The sequence below is a fragment of the Triticum aestivum genome, chromosome 6D (genome assembly GCF_018294505.1).
Source record: "Triticum aestivum cultivar Chinese Spring chromosome 6D, IWGSC CS RefSeq v2.1, whole genome shotgun sequence".
Classification (NCBI taxonomy): domain Eukaryota; kingdom Viridiplantae; phylum Streptophyta; class Magnoliopsida; order Poales; family Poaceae; genus Triticum; species Triticum aestivum.
Window position 1 is genome coordinate 458,245,645 of NC_057811.1, and position 16,842 is coordinate 458,262,486.

Genomic DNA, 16,842 nt, shown 5'->3' on the forward strand with positions numbered 1-16,842 from the left:
ACCGAGTATGAGTACTCTATTACTACCAACTGATGCAAGGATATCTTGGTGCAGCAAGATGTAGGATTTGGCATTCATGAAAGAATGCACTGGTGAATCTACAGAACTGCTTGTCGTCATGAATACAATCCAGGCCAATCACATAAAACACGCTAGAACTCATGTGTTAGCAATATATGTTTACATCTGTAATTTATGCCCACAACATTAAGCTTAATCAACACCTATCCTGTGCTATGCTACGTCATATTGGATCACTCCGATCCATTCCTAGGCCAGGCCTGTCTTCCTATGGATACACTCATCTTGCACGTGATATTTACATCAGTCAGTGGAAGGAACGGGGTCGGCAAACCGACAAAGTCAGTCCACATGGTGGTGTTCATTCTGTTTCTGAGTATAACCGGTATCCAGCAGGCTGAATTCGCGCTCCAAAACCCATGAAGATTCGTTTGACTTGGTGGTGCCTATCGTGTACTCGCGGAAGTATCCATCGTGAGTTACAACATAGACTACAGTCCTGCAAAAATTTACGATTGCTTATGAATATGATCCGGAAGGCATTAAATGTCAAGATGCATCTTGTGTGGAATTATGCGTGAATTTCTTACCTCACAGCAGGAAACTTGGAGGAATTTTGGGAATATTCTACGCTATGTACTGCTAGACAGCTACAATTCCAAAGGATTAGATTAGCAGTGAAACACAGGGCAGGGTCAGACGGAGCCAGAAGATCTTAAATGTACCTCTTGGTTTCTGCAGGGGCAATGTTGTGAATAACATGATGATTAGCTGGATCCAAAGCGTCAGAAATTGCTTTCGATCCAGGAATTATCGAACCGAGTAATTTATTTGTTTGGTTCCTGAAAAGTGAAGCACGTCAAAAATATGTCCACAAAAGTGGTTCGCGAATTACAATAGTTGAGAATTGAATGTAACCTTCCGTTTCTGGCTGCGTCAAGGAAAAACATGTGCAAAGAGCCTGATGAACTTGTGGCAGCAAGGACATCAGGCCGGTCGATGCATGGCCCAAATGAGAGCGAGTAAATTGTTGATGGATATGCTCCCCGCCGAAAACTATGCGACTGTTGATGTAAGAATTTAAAACGATATTAGGCAGAATGACAGTGCTTATCATAGTGGTAGAACAAAGATCAATAATGCTCACCTTAGTTGCTTGTGCCACGATATATACCCTAATCATTGTGCCCTTCTCAGAAGCTGTTGCTAGGTACATGCCATTGGAAGAAAATGCCATTGCAGCTAATGGAGACTCATGGGCGTCTATCTGTTGATCGATTACAAAGAGGGAAAAATATCAGTGGAAAGACATTTACATATCTTCAGATTACTAGGGTTGAGATTAAAGCCTCCAAAGTTGACTGAAAACGGTAGGGAAAAAAATCCTGTCTTGAAAGTTTCCTATTCTGATTTATATTCCAGAAAAAAATAGGTTCCAAAAAAAATCCACATATATATGAATAAAATATTGCATGCCACCATAGTTACATGGCCATTGCCTTTTCAGTGATTCAAAATAATCAATGAGATCCAAAATAATCAATGAGTAGTTGGTTTTTACAGTGGTTCTCTCAAGAAAGATCCATGACTTGGAGAAGTGTAAATCCGTAAACGTAATAATGTTTACTCGGCTGTACAAATGATACAGAATGAACTAAACCTTCTGTGAATTACCTGGCATATTAATTCAGGTTCTGATGCTTTATACACTAAAGCAGATCCTTTTGATGTGCTCGCTGGGATGGCTAAATAACACCATTCTGAATTAGGAGCAAATGCACAAAGGCCTGGTATTTAAAATTAACAACGTTAGCAGCAAATATGCAAAGCAAATTTTGTTTCAAAGCAAAACTAGTTCAAAAATACTTTCTGAGTTGCCCCCAGATAATTGTCTGGAATAGTAGTATGAGCCGCAATTTGAAAATTTTGGGTAGGATGCTTACCTTTAGGATTATGTACCGTGTCAATTTCCTCCAAGATACGAGTGCTGTTTAGATCATAAATAAAGGTCTTGTCCTGCAAAACAACAATAAGCCTGCACATAATGTGACAACCTTTTTTATAATAAAACTCAATGAGAAAAATGCATGCATAACATCCCTGGTCCAAAACTCGATAGACATACAACAATTACACAAGTAAAAATTTTTGTTATCACAGGAAGTCAGGAACTAATGGATAGAAGCATCTTTTACATTTTCTTTTTGCGAGGAATAGATAGAAGCATATGATTAAGCGTCATGATCTCTGACAGCATTGTTAATTAGAATGGACCTGCTAGACTTCTCTTCTCAAATTGCAGGATATATAAAGAACATAGAGGCTGATTGGTTTGCTACCAATATTTGGCAAGCCAACATTTGGCAAAACCAAAAGTTGCCAACATTTGGCAAAACCAAAAGTTGCCAACATTTGGCAACCTTCTGTGAGATTGACAACGAAAATTGGTATGCAACCAATCTCTAGCCAATATTTGGCAGTTGCCAAAATTTGGCATGCCAACTTTTGGCAACAAACCAATTAGGCTCATAGTCATCACTAATGTACGACAGTCTTAAATGTGCTCAGGCAATCTAGAGATGGACCTAATTAGTAACAGGTGAGTGAAATACTAGCTAGGGTACTCAGTCTCTTCTAGACAGGAAGGATTGGTGGTGTACCTCGTTCTACTAAACCGAACAGCCAAAATTGTACTCCTGAAGTTCAGATCCTTCTTTGAGGCGCCTGTAATGGTATTGAAGAGGCAAAGGCGACGAGGAGACCGTGAAGGCTGCAAAAGGCAATTTGAACCAACCACGTCATCCATGTAAAACTTGATTCCTCAAACTTCAACCGCACAACAACGAACAAATCGATTCGTCGAACTTCAACCGCACAACAGGGAACAAATAGAACGAAAACGAGGAAAAGAGCGCGTCAGATACCTGCTCCCCAGTTCCGACCATAGCGATGAGGTTCGTAGCAAACCACAGCTCCACGACATTCAGTCCTCCAAGTTCTGCAACCACAGAAGAGGCACATACGGTTTAACGCATTAGCTATTTATGATAAATTCATAGAGCGATAGTTATTGCCTAGGCGGGTTTAGTCACCCAATAATGCGTTGACAGAAAGGGAATTTGCATTGCTATCTGGTTCTACCCTCTACCAATGCACAATGATTGTGTTCACAACTAGTCTGAATTAGGCAGGAAGCACAAAGCAACCTTGATTGTTCAGCATAAGCTTCTACATAGAAGTAGCCGGTTTTACACTAGGAGCTACACAATTAACTTGTTCCAACTTCTAAGTACAATTGGATATTCGCAGTGAACGACTGCTATGAGGGGGAGAGCTCTGAAGCAAGCCTTACTGTTGTCGTTGCAGAGCCTCCCGGTCCGGGCATCGAAAATCTTGAACCCTTCCTTGGTCCCGACGGAGAACATGCTGAAGCAAAGCACAGGCAAACCCAGAGTCAGACCCAGCGCTCCCCTCCGGCGAATCCGACCCCCCAGACCCGCCGGAATCGAGCACGAGAGCGCATATCCCGCCGCCCCGCTCCCGCGCGTACCTGTTGTCCTGGTTGAAGGAGACGCAGAGAATCTGGGGCCGGGACGAGCCGCTCGCCATCGCCGGCGCCGCCGCCTGCTCGCTCGCCGGAATCGGATTTTCTTTTTCTCTCCTCCGCGGCTGAAGGGGAAGTTCGGTTGCGCCGCCTGCGTGCGTGTCCGGGAATAAAGTAGTGAAAATATTCGGCGGTGGGATGGCTTTACGTGTAGCTTCTTCCCCGTTTCGTAGCCCAGTTGGGCGCCTTTGCGTGCGTCGTGGACAGATTAGAAGCTTCGGTTTAACGGTAAAACCAACGGAATCCGTTTTGGTAACGGCTCATACTCCTTTTTTTCTTGGCAAAATGTTCAGACTCCTGGAGAACAGAAGGACTTTTTTTTTTAAGAATGAAAAAAAAAAAGACATACTAGAGTGAGATTGTTGTAAGTTTTCTGAGACACGGCAGTTTTTGGCAATGAAATTTGTGTATTTGAAGAGTGCCTCAGGCGTACGAAATTACATTTTCTTAAGTGGATGGATACAGATTCATCACGCCACGTGTGAAAAGCAGTCACACTTTTATTATGAGGATTTATTATTACATGAAATAGTTCGAAAAACTATGTGCTTTCATGTGAAAATAGTTTTGACCACTATAACATGATGGAGATGACTTTTTGGACATCCAATATCATGGGGAAAATAGGTTTTTTAGTGGTTTGTAAACTTGTTTATTTTCTTTAAGCAAAAGGGCAGTGCTATGTTGTATTCCCACGTTAGAAAATTCCTTATGTCGAGGTAAGAGCATCTACAACCGGACATATCAAATATGACCCCTTAAACGCCCGCGGACGCGCCGGGTCAGTGACCGGGCGTGTCCATTTTGAGCCCTCATTTATCCGTCCGCGCAACCACACTCCTTATTTTTCTCCTCATATGTCCAGTCACTTGCACGTGATTGGTGGAGACGAAGAGAGAGAAATAAAAGATTAAATAAAGAAAGAGAAAAGGTGGTCCGGGATGGGGCCGCGTTCTACGTGGCGGACTGCCCGAGCGTGCCCGGGCGCGTCCGCGAGCCCTCATATCCTCCCCATATTTAAGATGGATATGAGGGTTCGCGGACAACCCGGGCGTATAGAGATGATATGAGGGGTCTGGTTGGGTCACATTTTTCCTTTTCTCTCATGTCTGGTCACTGACCGGGCGCGTCCGCAGGCGTATGAGGGATGGTTTGAGGCGTCCGGCTGTAGATGCTCTAACAGTTCATATGTTTATTGAAAGAGTTGACTCGGTGAGCGTTAAATCCCCAGCTACATTGTGCTACACGTCCAATGATGCGTGTGAGCAATGAGTTCATTAGGGAAGCAGATGTATTTTTTTCTTAACTCTTAGTTTTAGAAATAGTTGAAAAGGAGGCCATAAAATAGGCATGACACATTGTTGGAAAGTGAAAAAAAATATTATATGTGAAAGTGCTAGTTATCGACTAGAGGGGGGTGAACAGACGGTTTTTATGAAAGTCTTCAAAACACGGGGGCTTTGAAGACAAACAATAGAAATGAACCCATTGATATGCAGCGAAAGGTAGACTACACAAGACAAGCCATAGTCAAGTAAGCAATGAAGTGAAAGTACGAAGACTATCAGCAGCTAGATAGTATGGATCAGGATGGAAGATAGTATGAAGCCAGACAACAACAGTCTTCGCACAGTGAAGACAATCAGATCATGCAAGCAGGCAATGACTTCACGAAGACAAACTGTAAAGTAAAGAGATGGGAAGGATAGAACCAGTTGCTTGGTGAGGACAAGGATTTGGTAGACCAGTTCCAGTTGCTGTGACAACTGTACGTCTGGTTAGGGAGGCTGAGATTTAACTCAGAAGACCGTGTCTTCACGTTATTCCCCTTGAGCTAAGAACACTTAGTCCTCGCCCAATCACTCTGGTAAGTCTTCAAGGTAGACTTCCAAACCTTCACAGACTTCGTTCACTGGCAATCCACAATGGCTCTTGGATGCTCAGAACGGACGCCTAACCGGCTGGAGGATTCACAGTCCTCAAGTGTAACAAGTCTTCAGATCACGCGGACAGAAAGACTTCAGTGATGCCTAACACTCTTTGGCTCTGGGTGTTTTGGGCTTTGTCCTCGCAAGGATCTCTCTCTCTCAAATGCTTCGGAGGTGGGTTGCTCTCAAACGACAAAAGCCGTGCACTAACTCTAAGCAGCCACCAATTTATGGTTTAGGGGGTGGGCTATTTATAGCCAGGAGGCAACCCGGCCTGATTTGTCCGAAATGACCCTGGGTCACTAAGGAACTGACACGTGTCCAATGGTCAGATTTCAAACACACGCGGCAGCTTGACTTGGGCTACAAGTAAAGCTGACTCATCCAGCTCTGGATAAGATTTGCTCTCATTGTCTTCGCGAAGACATAGGTTTTGGTTGAGCATCACATCAGTCACTCTGACTTTGTTCACTTGGAGCCCACTTAACAGTACGGTGGTTCCTATGACTCAACAAAGAAGAAAAGGAAACTACGAAACAACTATGTCTTCGCACTCCATAGTCTTCACGTGAATGTCTTCTCATGTCATAATCTTCAGTGTGAATATCTTCACAGACCACCATTGTCTTCAATGTCTTCACACATTTTTAGGGTCATCTCTGGTAGGTAAACCGAATCAATAAGTGACTACTACCTGTGTTATCATGCAATTTTCACAAACACATTAGTCCCTCAACCAAGTTTGTCGTCAATACTCCAAAACCAACTAGGGGTGGCACTAGATGCACTTACAATCTCCCCCCTTTTTGGTGATTGATGATAAACTGGTTGAAGTTTTCAACGGGGATAAAAGTATGTGAAAGTTAAGGATTAAGGGATTGTCTTCGTAAGTAGTAAAAGGCTCCCCATGAAGATGTGCATATAAGTAGTTTGTTTTTGAATGCAAATGCACATGGCAGGTTTTACTTGTGGAGATCCTATTTAACTTATGAATACAATTCATCATGCATATAAAGAGATAACGAAGATAATGACATGCATAATGAAAAATGGACGTCTGCGGAATGGCTTCATGCGGGATTTATCATTGCATCAAAGTAGCAGAAGAAGTAGCAGACGACCATCAGGTTTAAGTGTTACAACTCAAAGAACCAAATGTATCAAAAGACGAGAGTTGTAAAGACTTAGCAAAAAAATAATGCAACCACCCATAAGGACCCGCTTGAAGACTATAAACTCATAAGCTTCTCCCCCTTTTGCCAGTAATGACCAAAAAGGTTCGAAGACATAGAGTATCTATTCGTTCCCATTAGGTGCGGATGATGGAGCAGGGTCGACTTTGGAGTTAGGTGGTGCAGACGGGCCTGACGCAGTGTCGAGATGCAGTGCAGCCATGGTCGGTGAGGTGGCGTCGTCTTCTTCATCGATGACTCTCGCAACAACAGTTGCAGCCGAAGATGAACGCTCAGAATCTTCAATTGAGGGAGTGCGGCGCCAGCTTGCATTTTGTGGAGGCCTGGAGTCAAACTTGAAGTCCTCAGTGAAGCCACCTTCGCGAAGATCGTCTTCCGGACAGAGCAGTGTGAGACTCTTCCAGGACCGTCGACAGGCTTCATGGGCAAGAAACGAGTTCTTGGTGGCCAAGTATCGAATGCGATTGACATCCATCAAGATATTCTGCATTTGACGCTTTAGCCAGTCATGATGCTTATCCTGCTTCTGATGCAAGGCCACAAGAAGCTCTCGGTCATTGAGAACACGAGATCGCTTCCGAGGCCTTTGGGCAATCGTACTTGTAGTAGCTTCGGTCTTGGCGCGATGGGGCACTCTCATATTTCTAGCCAGAGGATAAATGGGGGTTGCGGCATTGGGAACAAGAATTCCCTCCATTGGTTGCGTGAAGCTTTGATGATCAGCATTATGAAGATGTAGAGGCTTCTTGGCAGGCTCAGGGTAGATGGCTTCAATGGACAGATCAACCTCAGGCAGGAAAACAATGTGGTTGCGCGCTGAGGGCTGATAGTCAATAGTGGAATGGAGCTTGATCAGGTGCATCACCCATGGAGCATAGAACTTCAGTCCAAACAGATCAATCCCAGACGCAGCAAGTTGTCTGATGAAGAAATCCTGGGTGTTGAATCTGATGCCATTGATGATGTAGAACACCAAAGTCTTCATGGTTCCTTCTAGTTTGGCTTCAGAAGAATGTCCCTTGATCGACCATAGAGTATGCCTCAGGATATGATATACGGTGCGTGGAAAGTACTCGAGGTCCTTCACGAAGAAATCTTTGGGGTATTTAGCATCTTGAGGCAATGGCTTCATCATACTAAGCATCTGACGCATATTTGGCTCAGGCCTCTGAAAAATACTCTGCAGTTCATTTCTGTGAAGCTGACAACCAGGCTCGTACAACTCAACTGGAGTGGGCAGGGAAGTAAGCTCGATTATGTCTTGAGTTTTGGCTTCATGATGCACATCACCTAACATCCACTCAAGGATCCATGTCTTCGGATCCCTGTTGTAGCAGCGAATATGGAGTGTGGCATGGAACTGCAGCAGAAGCTCTTCATTCCAGTGCTCTTTGTCTATCACAAATGGCAGAAGACCTACATCCCTGAAGCAGTCAAGAGCTTCTTCAAGACAGGGTAGCCTGGCAATAGCTTCACAATCAAGACGCATGTGTGGAAAGATGCGCTCTTGATTGTACAGAATGCAGGAGTAGTAGCTTCGCTGTTGATGGCTCCAAAATCGATCGGAAGAGATCTTTGGCTTCCTGTAGGGATTCTTGGCACTATCAAAGAAGGTGTTGTGCTCTCTGAAGCTGTGCACGCTAAAGGAATCATGTGTCATTGCAGTACTTGGAAGCCTTGGCAGCCTAGGCTTGGGCTTTTGAACTTGTGGCCTCTACTCCACATGATAGTCATACCGTGGTCCGAGAGCAGTAGGAAGAACCATAATAGGCCATCACACAGTGACCAGTTGACCTTCATGATTGAATGCTTGTTCCATGGTATGAGGCCTTGGAGGTGGAACAATGGCTTCAGCATTCACATTAGCTTCAGGCTCCACATTGTTGTCAGCCATGACAAAGTCATTGGCTTCAGCGGCGTTGTTTGTGGCAGCCTCAATGTTTTCAACCTCCGTTCGTTCAAGAATAGGAGGGTCTGGCACAATCACATTCTCCTCAATAATGACTTGATCTGTAGATGGGGGTGTGGCAACTCTTTCTTCTTCTCTTTCTCCTTTATCTTCATCGGCTGATGCAGCCGGAATGTCTTCAGCAACTTTGGCTTCAGACTCAGAGACATTCACAGTGGGGGTGGCTTCAGGAAACACTTGACGTGCGACTGAGCTTTGGTGTACTTCCCCCTCTGCAATGCTCGACATGGTGACCTGTGGCCTGGGGCCTTTGCGAAGCCTGCAGAATGCGGGCGACGCCTTTGGTGAAGGAGTGGTCTGCACCATGTAGTTGTCGTCGTCAAGCACCGGAGTGGTGACTTGAGGTGGTGGTGTTCTTAGTGTCTCATCGTGTACTAGGGTGTCTTGCTGTGGGCGCTCGACCCATGAGTCATCCTAAGCAATTGACATCAATGGATGACCAATGCTGATAAGTTCACTGCTCGTTGGAGCAGGCGATGATACCGACTGGGGCTCGAGTTGAGGGAGGACTACATCATCATTAACATTGTCATCATGACCAATGTCTTCAACTGTGATGGGGTCAACAGCTGGAACTTCTTCATCTTCTGGAGCCTCTGTGGAAGCAGGCTCATGGATCACAAGATGACGCTCTTGGTTGTTTGAGGCTGGAAGAGCATCAGAAATGGGTTCAACAATGAGGGGCTCAGAGGCCGCAGCACGCTCTTTCTTTGAAGACTTTGTCTTCAATTTCTTCTTGGATGGGGCATCATCAGAAGCATCCTTGTGCTTGCGTTTCCTGGCTTCAGCTTCAGCTTCCCTTGTTTTCTTCAGCTCTGAAGCTGCTGAGGTGACCTTTGGCTTCAAGCTAGTCATGCTAGCAGGGAAAACAATGTGAGGTTTTTCCTGCCTTGATGCTTCAGTTTGGGCCGCAACAGACTTCTTCTTTTGCTTGGCAGCCATCCTGGGGTCGATGCCAGGACGCCCAAGGGCCTTTCGCTTTTCAGCTTCATTGTGGGCTTGAACACATTTATCTGCGAAGTACTTCATGCGCTCTGCATCACGCTTCTTGTGGAACTCTTCTTTGAGCTCATGCATCATCTTCTTGAAGATTTGAACATCTGCCACACTGAGCTTGGCCATGTTTTTCTTGAAGTGTGCCTTCTCATAATCGATCTTGTTTTTCAGCTCGACGAATTTCTGAGCAAAGGCCAATTCATTAGCAATGGCTCCGTGGAATGTGATGCTGATGTCCATAGGCAGCTGAAGATCGTCAATACTAATGCTTTGGTCATCGAACCACTCATCGATGAAGTTGTTCAGAATGTCAACATCAAAGAGGGGCAGACCGTTGAAGATCTCTGCCTCTTGATTGCTCTTAATCAGCATCTCAAGTGCTTCATCACCAAGATCTTCATCACTTGAAAGATCAATGGTGTCTTCCTCATTGCGCAGAACGGCAACAGGAGTCAGACCATGCCCAGAAATCTTCTTGGACTTCTTGGTTTTATTGGACTTCTCGGCCTTCTTGGAGACACGAGACAAATCTTCAGACTGCACACTGAGTTCAAGAGGTGCAGTGGTCAAGGGCTTCACAGTCGAAGCTTGTGGTGTGGCAGAGGGCTTCGAAGCTTTTGACTTCCTTTTGTTTTGCTTCGGTGGAGTAGGCGCATCTTCGAAGTCTGCGTCTTCAGCTGATTGCTCCACAGTGGCCCTCTGGGCAACAATGTGGGAGAGGATCCCATCGAAGCTGGTGAAGGGGCTGATGACATTTGGATTGGCATCACGTGTACCATCCGGCCTAGGAGCAGATGGACCAGGGTTGAAGTTGAGTCCAAGATCCTTCTTGTTCTTTGTAGCTGACTCCTTGGCAAACTGATAGTTGCGCTTAAAGAGATTGTCTTCACGACACCATAACATGGATGATGGGTCGGCATTCTCAGGCTTCGGTCCTCAGACCATGCATGGGTAGAAACCTTGGGCAATAGCTTCAGGCTTCGACTTTGGCTGCAGGTTCCTGTACTGTATATCGCCCCATGGGCGCTTGATGGCGTTCTTCTCAGCATATTCGGCAGTGACGAACTTGTACTTGAACCACTGTTCTGCCCAATATCTTCGAATCCATTGGATTCGGGTCTTGTGCTAGTTGTAGTTCTCCTCTGGATCAGTTTTGTACATTTCATATAGATCTGGAGGCAGATCTAGTGCTGTGTTGCCTCTGCGCTGCCTGCCACCTTTCCTGACAGATTTTTCTATGGCCATGATATTCAGACTGAATGGCTTCAGAACAATGAATGACTTCCTTCTACTGGTCAGACAAGAGCTGGCTTCAGGGGAGTGAATATGATGCTGTAAGAACTCTGCAAATGAATGCAAACTATGAGAACCAAGGGATTCTCCCACGAACATGTACCTGTGACAGCATTAGAGATGCGAGGGAAGGGTAAGAGGTCATATGCATTCTCAGAAGATTTTGAAGAAAAATTAGTTTGAAGACATTGACCTCATAGAGCGAAGACATTCACTTATTTGAAGAGAGTTGGTTCCAGATTTGTACGAATCCATGAATAAGTACAAGTGAGGAATCTAACTAGGTATGAAGCATAAGTGAATATTCTTAGCATGATATGAGATGCAGATAACGACGGATCCAATCTTGGAAGTGAAGAAACCACTTTTGGTTGAGGTGGATGGATTTGACGGATCGAAAAGGCAGTAAAAAGTGAGATTTAATTACCGCTGACGAACTGCTAGACGAGGCAGAGTTAGAAGCCGAGCAGTTCAATCTCTCGCGCCCTAACTTGGCGGCGGAAGACACCTACGGCGGCGATGGAGAGGTCGAGGTCTGCGGCCGGCGTGAGGACGGCGTCGAAGAGGTCGCGACAGTTAAGCGCTTTGTCTCCGGCGTCAACGCGAACTAGTGGAGGCGCTAGGGTTTGAGCGAGGTGGCGAGGTGGGAGAAGAGATATTGACCGCGAGGTGTGCGTATTTATAAGGAAAGGGACAACACAACGTAATTACGAAGGTGCCCCTGGCGGTTCACATCTGAAGGACACGTGGCCTGCATGCAACTTATTGGAAGTTGTTCCATGTTCCCACGCACGCCTGGATTGTCAGGTGGTCATTCCGGCTTCTCCGGTATTCAGGCAAAAAGGATATGTCATTAAAACAGATTTAAATGTTTGTCTCTGTGTCTTCTACTGACAAGGACTCAGAGAAGACATTTGACAGGTTTCAACAGATTGCATATGACTTAGATAGATAGAATTTGAGGTAGAAGCACACAAGGGGTTAGGGTCCGATCACATTCACTTAGATCAAGAAAAAACAAGTATGAAGACATAGCTATAAGTGAATGCTGTAGAGGACAGAACACACATATATATATATTTATATATCAGACCAACTCAATATTGCGAAGATAAACCTCGAAGTCAAATCAATGTTGAAGACAAACCAAATGCGAAGACTATGCAATTATGACGCCAAATGAAACACTTCAATAAGAATTTGGTGGTGGCGGTACCCACCATATAGGAAGTATTAGACTTCGACACGGCGCACAATTATCGTGGCGCTCCGAAGTCAAATTCCGCGTTAATGTATTCACACTTAGAGTGTATGTCTTCATTGATTGAAGATATATGTTACTTTGTGTGTTGCACATCTAAGTCATTAACATGCATAAGCGTTAGGATGTGTGTCCAGTTACAGGACATTTGAGGATTCTAAGATATTTAGCTCACACCGCAACTTGCAAAACCTTTTCTCATCCAAGGGATTTGTGAAGATATCTGCCAATTGCTCTTCAGTGTTGACGTGAATGATATCAATATCTTCCTTCATGACATGATCTCTGAGAAATTGATGACGGATCTGAATGTGCTTTGTTTTCGAGTGCTGGACTGGGTTGTTGGCAATCTTGATGGCGCTTTCATTGTCGCAGTAGAGTGGCACTTGCTTCAGGTGGATGCCATAGTCCTTGAGAGTTTTCTTCATCCATAGAAGCTGAGCGCAGCAAGATCTAGCAGCAATATATTCAGACTCAACAGTGGAGAGGGATACACAGTTCTGCTTCTTCGAAGACCAACAGACAAGAGATCGTCCAAGAAAGTGACATGTGCCTGATGTGGACTTGCGATCAACCTTGTCACCAACATAATCAGCATCTGAGAATCCAACTAGATCAAACTCTAAGCCCTTTGGATAACATAATCCTAGTGTTCGGGTGTAAGCCAAATATCAAAGAATTCACTTCACAGCTAAGTGATGTGATTACTTTGGTGCCGCTTGGAATCGGGCACACATGCAAATGCTAAGCATTATATCTGGCCTAGATGCACATAAATAGAGTAAAGAACCAATCATAGAGCGGTATACCTTTTGATCGAACTCTTTACCATTGTCGTCGGGACCCAATTGACCTTTGGTTGGCATTGGCATCGTGTATCCTTTGCAATCTTGCATTCCAAACTTCTTCAGGCAATCTTTGAGGTATTTCTCTTGTGATATAAAGATGTCGTTGCTCTGCTGACGGATTTGAAGACCGAGGAAGAATTTCAGCTCATCCATCATGGACATCTGATATTGCTCTTGCATCATATGTCCAAACTCATCATTGTATCTCTTGTCAGTGCAGCCGAAGATAATGTCATCCACATAGATCTGGCACGCAAACAGTTCACCATCGTATGTCTTCGTGAAGAGAGTGGGATCCAGGGAACCAGGTTTGAAGCCTTTGCTCTTCAGGAAGTCTTTGAGTGTGTCATACCAAGCACGAGGGGCTTGTTTAAGGCCATACAGTGCCTTGTTGAGCTTGTATACCATGTCAGGATGCCTTGGGTCTTCAAAACCAGGTGGTTGTGCAACATACACTTCTTCTTCAATTTTGCCGTTGAGAAAGGCACTTTTTACATCCATTTGGTACAGAAGAATGTTCTGATGGTTGGCATAGGTAGCAGTATGCGAATGGCTTCAAGTCTAGCCATGGGAGCAAATGTTTCATCGAAGTCAATCCCTTCTACTTGAGTGTAACCTTGAGCAACGAGACGAGCCTTGTTTCTGACAACTTGACCATGCTCATCTTGTTTGTTACGATAGATTCATTTGGTGCCTATGATGTTATGCTTGCGAGGATCAGGACGCTTAACCAATCCCATACATTGTTCAGCTCGAACTGTTGAAGCTCTTCTTGCATAGCTTGAATCCATTCAGGTTCCATGAAGGCTTCATCAACTTTCTTTGGTTCTGATATAGAGACAAATGCAGAGTGCCCATAGAAATTTGCTAGCTGTGTTGCTCTTGAACGAGTGAGTGGACCAGGTGCATTGATGCTATCAATTATCTTCTCAATCAGTACTTCATTTGCAACACGAGGATGAACTGGACGAAGATTTTGCCCTTGCTGATCATTGTCTTCATCTTCAACATTGACTTCAGGCTGAGCAGTGTCTTCGGGTTGACTTGGTGCAGAAATGATGATTTCTTCTTCAGCATGTGCCTCTGAAGGTATGATTTCTCCAGTACCCATAAGCTTGATAGATTCACTCGGTGAGGCTTCATCTAGCACATTTGGCAGGTGCTCTCTTTGCGAGCCGTTAGTCTCATCGAACCGCACATCCACAGTTTCAACCACTTTATAGTGAAAGAGATTGAAGACTCTGTAGGAGTGCGAGTCCTTTCCGTATCCAAGCATAAAAACTTCATGTGCTTTCGGTGCAAATTTTGAAGTGTGATGTGGATCCTTGATCCAGTACCCAGCACCAAATACTCCGAAGTAACTAACATTTGGCTTCTTACCAGTTAGAAGCTCATAGGATGTCTTCTTTAGAAGCTTGTGAAGATAAACACGGTTGATGACGTGGCATGCAGTATCAATGGCTTCAGGCCAGAACTTTCTTGGAGTCTTGTACTCATCAAGCATCGTCCGTGCCATCTATGAGGGTTCTGTTCTTGCGCTCCACGATGCCATTCTGCTGAGGTGTGTATGGAGCTGAGAACTCATGTGTGATGCCCAATGTATCAAGATAAGGCCGGTGTTCTTGAATTCTGTGCCATTGTCACTCCTGATGTGCTTGATCTTGATGCCATAGTTCGTCATGGCACGATTGGCGAATCGTCTGAAGACATCCTACACTTCATTCTTGTAGAGGATTATGTGCACCCATGTATATCTTGAGTAATCATCAACAATAACGAAGCCATAGAGGCAAGCAATGGTAGTAAGGGTAGAGTAGTGAGTACAGCCAAATAAGTCCATGTGAAGCAGCTCGAAGGGATGAGATGTCGCCATGATTGTCTTCGAGGGATGCTTGGCCCAAGTCATCTTTCCAGCCTCGCAGGCACCACACAGATGATCCTTCTTGAACTTGACGCCCTCGATGCCTACGACATGCTTCTTCTTCGCAAGAGTGTACAAGTTCCTCATGCCGGCATGCCCTAGCCTCCGATGCCAGAGCTAGCACTCTGAAGCTTTTGCTAGAAGATATACGGCCAACTGTGGTCCTGCTGAGAAATCTACCATGTACAGATCGTCTTTTCGATACTCTTCAAAGACTAGAGATTTGTCAGATTCCATAAGAACAAGGCAACGATATTTTCCAAATATCACAATCATGTTCAGATCACAAAGCATTGAGACAGACATTAAGTTGAAACCAAGGGATTCAACAAGCATCACTTTATCCATCTGCTGATTCTTTAGATTGCAACTCTACCTAGACCCAATACCTTGCTTTTACCAGTGTCAGCAAATGTGATGTGACTCTTCTCAGATGGACGTAGGGTTGAATCCATGAGAAGACTTCGATCACCAGTCATGTGGTTAGTGCATCCACTGTCCATAATCCATTCTGAAGCCTTTGGTGTCATACCCTACAGTGCAGTTTGGGGGATAGGCTTCACCAAGGGTATTGTGAAGCATAAACATTTGACGAACAAGCGGGTTATGAAAGTTCAGATCTTGGTTATTAGGGTAAATAGGATGTTTGTCAAGGAATCCTCGAACAAAATACATAGTAAGACCATTTGGGCATTTTATCTTGCGCCCCACAAGATGTTTTAGGTCCCCAGCATAAGCATCAGACGCCTTTGATTTTCGGCTGGAGACCTTTCCGTGCAAAAGAGAGTTAATTTTTCTTAACCACCCACATTTTCAGGGGTGGCTTGGAAGCAATGAGTCTAAGTGCAGCATATGAGAACTTCGGCTTTGGAGCTCTAGCAAATAGCCTTGCAGGTGGTGAATAATACTCATAAGAATAAGCAGAAAAGTTCTTGGTCTTATGAACATAGCGGTTTGATGAAACTCGCTCATATTCATAGGCCTGAGTATGGTTTCCCTGCAAAACATTGGTGTTAGGGTGACTCTGGTGAGACCTCTGTCTGTATGAAGCCTTTGGACCATATGAAGCCTTTGGTCTGGGGTTTGTCTTCTTTCTAGGTGGCGTCATGATGAAATTCACAGGAAGATTCTCAAGACAACTTTTGGGCACCCAGATCTTCTTCAAAGGTGGTCCATTCCTGCAGTTAGTACCAATATACCTGGCAAACACTTCACCATTCTGATTCTTAAACAGTTTATAGTTTGCATCGAAGGATTCATCAATGATAATCGGGTTAGCACAAGTGAAGCTAGATAAAGTAGATGGATCCACTGAAGGTCCCTTTGCAGCAACCCATGTGGTTTTGGGGTACTGCTCAGGCTTCCAATAAGAACCATCAACATTCATTTTCCTCTCGAACCCAACACCCTCTTTCCTAGGGTTTCGGTTCAGAATCTGTTTCTTGAGGACATCACACAGTGTCTGATGCCCTTTGAGACTTTTGTACATTCCTGTCTCAAGCAATGTCTTCAACCTGGCATTCTCATCAGCAATAGTGGTGGGATCCTCAATAGAGGGGTTAGTTACCACATCAGCAGTTGAAGATATTGCAACGGTAGCAGCAGTAGAACATTCAGCAACAAAGACAACATTATCACGCTCAAGACATTTTATACATGGTGGTTCAAATCCTTCCTGGGTGAAACTGATCTGTTGAGCGCGGAGTGACTCGTTCTCCTTTTGAAGATATTCATGAGACGCTCTCAGGTTCTCAAGTTCTTGCTTCCTTTGAAGATAATCATAGGAAAGCTTCTCATGAGTAGCTGAG

General features: G+C 44.6%; 1 protein-coding gene across 1 annotated transcript; it reads right to left on the bottom strand.

The window, feature by feature from the left end:
- Positions 1-110: 110 nt before the first annotated feature.
- Positions 111-3,780, bottom strand: LOC123145868 (autophagy-related protein 18b). The gene is made up of 11 exons (XM_044565376.1): positions 3,572-3,780; positions 3,374-3,447; positions 2,946-3,019; positions 2,682-2,791; positions 1,965-2,056; positions 1,696-1,808; positions 1,169-1,288; positions 940-1,085; positions 747-863; positions 612-671; positions 111-520 (listed from the first exon to the last, which is right to left on the bottom strand). Exons 1-11 carry the CDS (start codon positions 3,628-3,630, stop codon positions 364-366), a joined length of 1,122 nt encoding a protein of 373 aa, XP_044421311.1. The 5' UTR covers positions 3,631-3,780; the 3' UTR covers positions 111-363.
- Positions 3,781-16,842: the final 13,062 nt, after the last annotated feature.

Coding starts and splice junctions, on each gene's coding strand:
- LOC123145868 (XM_044565376.1), bottom strand. CDS start 3,630: ATGGCGAGCGGCTCGTCCCGGCCCCAGATTCTCTGCGTCTCCTTCAAC. Junction 1,809..1,964: donor CACGGTACATAATCCTAAAG/GTAAGCATCCTA, acceptor TTTAAATACCAG/GCCTTTGTGCATTTGCTCCT. Junction 521..611: donor TCCAAGTTTCCTGCTGTGAG/GTAAGAAATTCA, acceptor AAATTTTTGCAG/GACTGTAGTCTATGTTGTAA.